General features: G+C 45.6%; 1 protein-coding gene across 1 annotated transcript; it reads right to left on the bottom strand.

Moving 5' to 3' along the window:
- Positions 1–1,259: 1,259 nt before the first annotated feature.
- Positions 1,260–8,122, bottom strand: LOC142590369 (serine protease inhibitor swm-1-like). The gene is made up of 3 exons (XM_075702439.1): positions 7,796–8,122; positions 6,908–7,147; positions 1,260–1,512 (listed from the first exon to the last, which is right to left on the bottom strand). The coding sequence occupies exons 1-3, from the start codon at positions 7,851–7,853 to the stop codon at positions 1,310–1,312; spliced, it is 501 nt and encodes a 166-aa protein (XP_075558554.1). The 5' UTR covers positions 7,854–8,122; the 3' UTR covers positions 1,260–1,309.
- Between the last annotated feature and the right edge of the window lie 1,163 nt (positions 8,123–9,285).

Below are 9,285 nucleotides of genomic sequence, written 5' to 3'. Positions count from 1 at the left end.
GGGAACGTTTCCCTCAATTTCCTTCTGCACGTAGTGACACAGCCAACTGTGCCGCTACGCGCAGCATGTTTCTTTAATGGCATTTATTTACAGTAAGTGAAGTAGGCTATACAAGTAACATTAGCTGATAAGAAACGAAGTGATCCTGACTATGACGTACAGAGTCCCCAGATGTGTAAAATAGCAAGAGTCATATAATGACGGACACAATGACACGCACAGAGATAGCAGCAATGTTGATACTTGAAGACCATATTGGTTTCTTCAATACGATTATCCCTTCTATTTGAAGGGCAGCAAGCCTAAGCATCTCAGCAAGACGGCGCAAGGGTCTGGTAAAAGTTACCTTAATCATCTGCATCTATTGAAGTGATCCGCCATTTGAGTTAAATGCGATCCTGAAGAAACGATCGGTTCGGCCAATATTTACACCCCACTCAAAAAGTATCATCCGCTCACGAGGTTCTCGCTGCGGTTCGCACTACAGTGCACGAGACAAAAAAGCAGCAGAGAGGTGGCGACAGGGAAAAATGATCTAATGCATGTTTTCTTATCTGCCCTGACTTTTGTGTAGTTAGTTAAGTTACAGGTGCGCAATGTAGAGATATAGAACGTCTTTCTGCTTTTTGAAGGTAGCAAATATGAATTCACCATTTATCAGAAACACTGTTTCCAGCCTTGGATACCTACGGCTAAGTTAACACTTTTGTAGCAACCCTTTTTTATCGGCGGCATCGTTCAGATGATTTTTGGTCAACAAGATTAATTTTCTGGCTGGTATTTTTGCTAGTAGCCAGGCATCCGTGGTTACACGGCAACGTGTACGCCACCATTCATCCTGCCATCGTTGGCGATGCTCCACCACGCATTCATTCATATTTCCCCTGCCATCTTTGAATGCCAAGATCTTGAGCCCGGTAACCAAATCTTTTGAAAGAATACCAACAAATGTTAATAAAACAATCATTTCGGTGCTGCTTCCGCAAGCTTCACCAACACCAGGAATATCCCGACCTCAATGCGAGGGGGTTCGAAATTACCATGTATATAGGGCGTCTCAGCGAACGTTAGCCAAGCAGTTCAATGAAAAAAAAACGATATAAACCAATACAGTGCAAGATACGGGTTTAAGACGTGGTCCATCTCTTTTCTCATTCTTTTTTTCGTTGAACAGCATGGCTAACGTTATCTGGGACACACGGTATATAGAGCTTCTCCGTGCGTAGCCCTAGGCCAGGACACAAAAAGTGGAGGTACTATGCAACGTAAGAGCAGACTTTATTGGTCGGTAATTCTCGTTTACTCGAGACTACACCGACGCTGGGCACTGGTCTTCGCGGACGCAGTTGTTTTGGGCGTTGCGGTAGAATCCCTGGGCGCAGTAGCAGCCTCTCTGGCAGTCGGGCGTGCATCCGGGACCGATGGTCTTCTGCTCACACGTGGCCTCCGCGCAGGAGCTGCTCACGCATACCTTCCACTCCTCGTTCTCACGACATGGCGGCCGAGGGCTTCCTGCATAGCGGAGAGAGGGATAAGGGATTGCGCATATGCGGCAGAGAATACGTGAGAGAGAGAGAGAGAGAATGTAAAGGCAAGACGGGAAGGTTAACCAGAGCGCACCTCTGGTTGGTTACTCTGTACAGGGAAAGAGGGTGCGAAAGATCAAGGAAGGTGAAAGATGAAGAATTAGAAAAAAAAGGTAAGAAAAAAAGCCGGTAGACCCCACGCCCTGTCGGAATCGATGTTATGCGAAACAGTATGCAGGGAGCCTACCAAATTTACGAAACGACCGTGAGAGCACCAAGACGTAGGCGGCTGTTTAATGACCTACATGACACGCATGTCATGATATTCGTGTCATGAGCTATCAATTATGTTTGTCACACTATCACTCTTTTCATACCGTTTTAATTTTGGTGCATACGAAAACGTAGGCGGCTGTTTCATGACATACTTGACACGTATGTAACGACATTTCTCTCATGACCTCTTATTTATATTCGTCATACACTCTTATCATGCTATACCAGTTTTGGTACATACCCAGTTAACAAAACAACTATGAGAGCACCAAGACTTATGAGGATGGATGGATGGATGGATGGATGGATGGATGGATGGATGGATGGATGGATGGATAGATAGATAGATAGATAGATAGATAGATAGATAGATAGATAGATAGATAGATAGATAGATAGATAGATAGATAGATAGATAGATAGATAGATAGATAGATAGATAGATAGATAGATAGATAGATAGATAGATAGATAGATAGATAGATAGATAGATAGATAGATAGATAGATAGATAGATAGATAGATAGATAGATAGATAGATAGATAGATAGATAGATAGATAGATAGATAGATAGATAGATAGATAGATAGATAGATAGATAGATAGATAGATAGATAGATAGATAGATAGATAGATAGATAGATAGATAGATAGATAGATAGATAGATAGATAGATAGATAGATAGATAGATAGATAGATAGATAGATAGATAGATAGATAGATAGATAGATAGATAGATAGATAGATAGATAGATAGATAGATAGATAGATAGATAGATAGATAGATAGATAGATAGTGGCAAATGTTCACTCAGAAATGCTTTGCATTTAATAATACAAACAAGCAACAATGCGGAACTGCTTCTGCCGACGCTGTCATACAGTCTGCCAATGCGTTACGTAGTCCTACACAGTGTCAACGTCCAGCTAATGCATTCTACGTCACGCAGTGCAGAGTCACAATTTGTCACACATTCTTATGTCCTTTAAATAACGTAGCAGCGGATTCACATCAGCTCGCCCTGATGTTCGTGTAGGTCACTTGATAAGATTTTAAATTCCTGTGAGTGGGCGCTTGTCCAGTTCATCAAGCGTGGCTGCGAGCGCTGCTGTTTACGGGTTGGAAACAAGGGCACAAAAGACGTCCCAAAGTGGGCTATGGGCCATTGGATCAGAAAGATGTACACCATTTCAAAACGCTACTCCAATGCGCAGGCGGTTTACAACGGTGCAGTCACGTCGTGGAAGGTCAGAAGCAAAAGGTAGTCAAAGAATTATTTGACACCATGGTAAACCAGTGATGATGGCAAGGTGCCGCTGAACTCGTTGTCGCCGGTTCGAATCCGGAAAAGCAAACAAAGCTCGAGTACTTAGATTTACGGGTGCGTTAAAAAGCCCGAGGTGGCATAAGTTAATCTGAATTGCCCCACTACAGCGTTCACCTCATAATGAGAACGTGGCTCTCACACCTAAAACTCCCACATATGAATTTTTCACAAAATTGCATCTACATGAAATAAATAGCCGGTGGTGCACGGCGTTTCGCTTCCCCACCTAGGTTTCACGCCACTCCAACGCAATTAACCGCAATTAGTACTATGCCACTTTCATCGAGCATAGATGCTTAGAATGCTACAGTTAGGAAAGAACGCCTGCTCGGAATACTGTTGTGTCGAATACGTACGCTGTTTTGCAGAAGAGACTGCCTAACCGCGTACGGAGCCATGTCGTCCTGTTCCCTGTTTTCTCGCGTACTGAAGCCGTTTTTGCGACCAATAGTGTGTTTATCCAATGTAGTATACAGCGAAATAGCACCAGTTGTAGCCCTACTTACTTTCGGAATAGTAGCCTTGCAGGCAGTGAGAGCTGGTCGTAATAATTCGTTCATATCGAAAAGTTCCTGAGAATACATTATACACATATACAGAAAACGTGTCCAACATACTTCTACAGCAAGCAGGAGTTCAGAATTCCTCATCTACAGGGAACGCGTCTTCAGAGTTTCATGTCTACAGGCAATACGTGTACAGAAAACTACCTTTATTTAGAAAAAGCTTCTTCAGTAATACTGGCTTTAAACGAATAAAGGCGTTGGGGAATGCCGTGTTCACGAAAATAGCTGTTCGGAATTCCACGCGTGTGCTTGAGACAGTGCATTTCAAAATATATATCCGTCGAACATACAATAGTTATACAGTTGCGCAATGAATGCTAAGTGGTGTTTCTTTTTTTCAGAATATGGAAACATCGCCGTACGCACGATATCAGCCGCATTCCAAGCAACCTCGAACCCTACCCAAGCCGTCCGTACGGCCGAGCTAGGCCTGCAGCTCGCAAAGCACCACTAAGTTTGGCGTAGTGACGGAGCAGATATCTTTGGGGCGGCGCGCATTGGTTCTCAGCGGAGGTCTCGGAGGCTCACGCATATATGTACACCTGGGAGCAAAAGTGTACGGACGACAGGGTCACCGGAAAAAAACATAATTTCTTCGTAATTAGCACGCATAAACGGAAACTGACGAGTGCACTAGGAAATTCGTAATGCCAAGTCTGGGTTGCGGTCTTTAATTTCAAGTTGCACTCTCAGACAGCGGAGAAAATAAGTTTTATCGTGCAATCTCTGGTCAGTATACATTTGCTCACGGGTGTACATGTCGCGCTGGACTCGCTAGATTCTATCGCAGCAGAAAAGCACACATGTTGCCAGAAAACAGAGTCACTTCTATGCACAAATCGCTCCAAGGTGCGCCAACGAGGTCCCTTTGCCTTTTGTGCCTTCTCTTTGTTATAACAAAGCGTTTTTATTTATTCATTTTTTTGCTTTGGTCATGCGGCTGCGCCTATGCTCTGGACCCACTGTTCGGTTTGCGGCAATGAGATAGCTTAAGCCAAGGGTTCTACGACGCTCACTCGCGCATTCTATCGCATTTTTGACGTGCAATCTCCTTAAAATCGCACAGGGGGCGGGGGGGGGGGGGGGGATGAGGGGGTCGGTCATTAACCCCGCATGTAACGAAAACATGTTATAGCGTTAATCCTTGTATATTTGCAAACTTACCCCCTAGGCACTTTACTTTGTGCACAGGAAAGACGCCCTTACTCGAACGTGCATACGCCACGTGCACAGACTAAATTTAGCCTTTAATTCGGCGTTCAGGGAGGCCATGTTAGGCGGTACGTTTGTCGATACGAGTTGGAGTGGTTGCGTTTGAGACAGAGTTCACTGAGCTATAGTAAGTATAAACCATCAAACTGAACCCAGCGCTCATCCGGATTCACAAGGCCTCACACGGGCGCGCTTCGTTGTAGAAATTTCAAGCTTGCTCAACTATGTCCACACCCATTACATATACCGAAACATACCGAATCTCTTCGAACACGACGGAACGTGTCTATTTTTCACAGGGAGCGTAAGCCCAAGTGATCCAGGCAAGCGCAGAACTAAGGGGCCAACTACTAACAGGGAGCCAGCACGATTGCAAAATTAAACCGTAGGACCCCCACCAGCTGTTGCATAAGTCAGGCATGTAACCTTCCTAATGCTTGAATAAATTTACCTAGTGTATTTGGTTACGTCCAGCCATTGCTCTACACTAGTGTCCATATAGTATGAAGCACGCACAAGGTGTTTCAGGTAACGCCACTGCGGTGGCGACCACGATACAGAATGCCCAATTATTTATTTTTTCTGATTGCGGATGTTTTATTTTTATCGCACTGGACCTATAGCACAACTACACCGCTAGAATACCGAAACTGCGCCCAACAATACAGCCACCACTCCTGGCTTGGCATGCAAATGGGTGCATGGAACTGGAGTCAGCGCAACGAGGAGAGACTCCAGCTACATGTACTCTAACCAGGACTACTCGGAACAATAGTCCTACTCGGCAAGGGACCCCATTCTTTTTCGGAGCCCTCTTTGGCAGCGAACGTCATAAAAAAATCTTGTTGGCGTAGTTTCCTAGAGCAAACACTAAAGTATGCGCCGAACGCCATTTGATGACCGATAAAAACTACAGCCCTCAGAGAAACCACACAGGGAGATCTTGTATTATGCGAGATAGCTCTCATGCCATCGTGCTACGTAAACGCGCCTCTGTAATTCGGTGCATATATTCTACAAGGGTAAGCATTTCTGACAATGGTCAGTTAAACTTACAGCACCAAATGACACGAACACAACTTAGGCGCCCCCTTTTATGTAGACACTCGACGCGGTGGCTCGCGGCTTACGGCGTTCTGATGCTGAGCACGAAGACCTTGGTTGGTGTCGTGGTCACGCGGCCCAATTTCAACGGGGTGGAATGCAAAACCACCTAATTACCACGCTTTTGGCCCACGTAAAGCGACTCTCAAAATTTGCAATAAATCTTCTTTTACATTAGTAAATTACATTTTTAGAACCCCTCAAACGTTTAACGTGAGCGGCGGCTTGTTAAGCCAGAAAGTATAGGCAGAAATTAAACACAGGCGGCGACGCCCAAGTGAGCAATGGGCACCAACATCTCGTAAAGACATGAATTTTCACAGAGTCCCTTATCCTTTACGTTATTGTTCAGTGATAACAACCAGTCGCATTCTACTTTAAATAAACGAAGGATAACTGTTTCTGCCTTTAAAAGACCCAAGATTCCAAAACACAATTCATAAGTTGTGACGTCATAACGACGTACTCGCGTTGTGGTTTCGGCGTGAAACTGACAAAGCGAAAATTGCCTTTCATTTACTCCACTACAGTAATCACGTTTCACCATTTCGAAGTGGCTGAGCACTTCTCTTTAACGTAAAAACTTATCGTGAACACCTCACTACGGCATCTCTCACAGCGCATATATGATTACTAGGGACGTTACGCTCCATAGAAGCAATCTTTCATGCAGAGTTGTTACTTTTTATTCTCCTACTGCTGCTGGATTACCCGACGTCCACGACAGACGGACAATAGGTGGCGCCACCAGAGACGTCAACTGAAAACCCTGCAGTTGAAGGTAGCTCCTAATGAGTAATCAAGTGCGCCTAATCACTGCTGTTGCTCGCCTCCCATTTCTTCAATAAAGGGCACCCGTTTCGAGTTACTTTGCGTCGTGGCACGCGACGTACCTCCGCTTGCCTGTGGCGGGCACTCGTCCAGCCGTACGCAGTTTCGTTCGCTGTTGCGGTAGAATCCATCGGCGCAGTAGCATCCGTAGCGGCAGTCGGCCGTGCAGGCGGGCCCGATGATGGGCTTGCTGCAGGAGGCCTCGGCGCAGCTGCTACTCACGCACTGCTTCCACACCTCGTTGAGGCCACAATCTTCAACGGCCGGCCGGAACTTGGGCAGCAGCGTAACGACTTCGCTGTCTGCACAAGAGCGACGCATTTGGGGACACGGTGAAACGGTCATCCCTATCATCATCACTTAAGTTTACTGTGGAACAATAACCACACCGAAAGATTGTCAATGGTGCGATTGGCAATCTATTGGAACTTCACGCACTTTTCGGCATGATGTCCGTTTCTAACCTCTCTCATGTCAACTTGGGCCACTCAGTATGTGACACTGGGTATGTGCCCGCACGGACAATTTGGGAATGCACAACTTGTGCTATTGGGTACATGCAAATGAGGCAAAGTTGCATTGTAGCGCTTACCAATGTTAGCTAAGCAAATCACTCCTTACATCGTTGTCATAATACTCGACATCGGCTCCGAGAACAAAATATATGTTACCCAGGAATCCTTCCATGATCGGGTAATAGCATTGCGTTACTGAACAAAGCCATGAACTGAGACGTTTACTATTAAAAGAAATCTCTGCCTACTAATATTACTCCAGTAGTCTCCACGAGCCATAAAATGCAAGGGGGCGACGTATTCCTTAGTGTTCGTACCATGGATTTAAACTAGAAATATATGTCATGCTACGCATTTAGCTATAAGAAAGCAGTGCACTGTTTTTAAAGTAAGGTGGCTGCAACTTGTTTTGGCATGTGTGCGCATACGTCTTACCAGAACTCGGAGCGCAGGTCGCCAACGCGGCGGTCAGCAGCAAGAGAAAGCACTTCATCCTTGAAGCTCGTCGACGTCTAAGCTCGGAACGTTAGGGCACAAGTGGTGATCGCTGGAACGGTTGCGCCCCTTTTTGTTCCCTCCTCAATATATCGCGGATGCAGTCATTACAGGGTACGCGGAGCTAAATATTGCAATCTCTTCTCTCAATCTTGCGCTGTGGCTGCTGCGGCTCCGAAGGGAAGTCCGCCGTGTATCTTCGCTTGCACACTCGCGGTAGGCGCCGGATCGTTTGTTTTTCTGCTTCCTGCTTCTGCCCTTGCGTGAGGATTCGAAGTGTTGTTTCGGAGTAATTGGCCGCTCAGATACGGCCTTTCCGCCGGCTGCGATCTAGCAACTAGACATTTGTCCACGGGTCTTGCAAATGAGCGAAATATAAATAGCTTCCACTATCAAAACAGAAAAAGAAACAGTTAGGCCGGTGACCCAACGGAGAAAGTCACTAATAGAAAGCCTCAACCGCCGATCAATTCGAAGCCTGTCATCAGGAGATTAAAACTCTGCTTCATTTTTTTTAATTTTTGCTTCTTTTCTCCTCTTGTTTTCTTTGTTAACTGCGCGACACTATAGAGAAGAAAAACACGACGTGTTTCCTCTTTCACCGTGAAGACAATAATTTCTCCCGCACTTTTGGGAAAGCACCAACCACACACTGGCTCAGTAGCAGTAGCGTTCTCCCGATGCGCAGGTTCGATCCCCAGACACAGCGGCCGCTCGTCCAAGCTGCCAGAATGCAAAAAAGCACCGGCGTACCATAGCGCTCACGTGCGTAGAAGTACACCAGGCTGTCGAAATTGCTCCCGAACCCTCCACTAGATGGCGTTTCCGGTAACCCCTTCCCGGTTAAACTTATGCGGACGACATTGTTTTCCTAGCTAACAAGCAAAGTGATTCGACAGGAAGGCAAGAATTCAGGTTTGAAATTTAGTGTTAGAAAATCAAGTGTTATGCTATTCAATGAAAACAGTGAACAGACAGTGGCAATACAGGGCCAGGAAATACGTCGAGTAAGAGAATATAGCAGTAGCGTTGTCCTGGTGCGCAGGTTCGATCCCCAGACACAGCGGCCGCTCGTCCAAGTGGCCAGAATGCAAAAAGCACCGGCGTACCATAGCGCTCACGTGCGTTGAAGTACACCAGGCTGTCGAAATTGCTCCAGAACCCTCCACTAGATGGCGTTTCCGGTAACCCCTTCCCGGTTAAACTTATGCGGACGACATTGTTTTCCTAGCTAACAAGCAAAGTGATTCGACAGGAAGGCAAGAATTCAGGTTTGAAATTTAGTGTTAGAAAATCAAGTGTTATGGTATTCAATGAAAACAGTGAACAGACAGTGGCAATACAGGGCCAGGAGATACGTCGAGTAAGAGAATATAAATATCTTGGTATGTGGATAAACGAAGGCAATAGAGATATGGAAACACAGAAAA

Source organism: Dermacentor variabilis, chromosome 8 (assembly GCF_050947875.1).
Source record: "Dermacentor variabilis isolate Ectoservices chromosome 8, ASM5094787v1, whole genome shotgun sequence".
NCBI classification, from domain to species: Eukaryota; Metazoa; Arthropoda; class Arachnida; order Ixodida; family Ixodidae; genus Dermacentor; species Dermacentor variabilis.
This window is presented reverse-complemented; position numbering and strand designations above follow the sequence as displayed.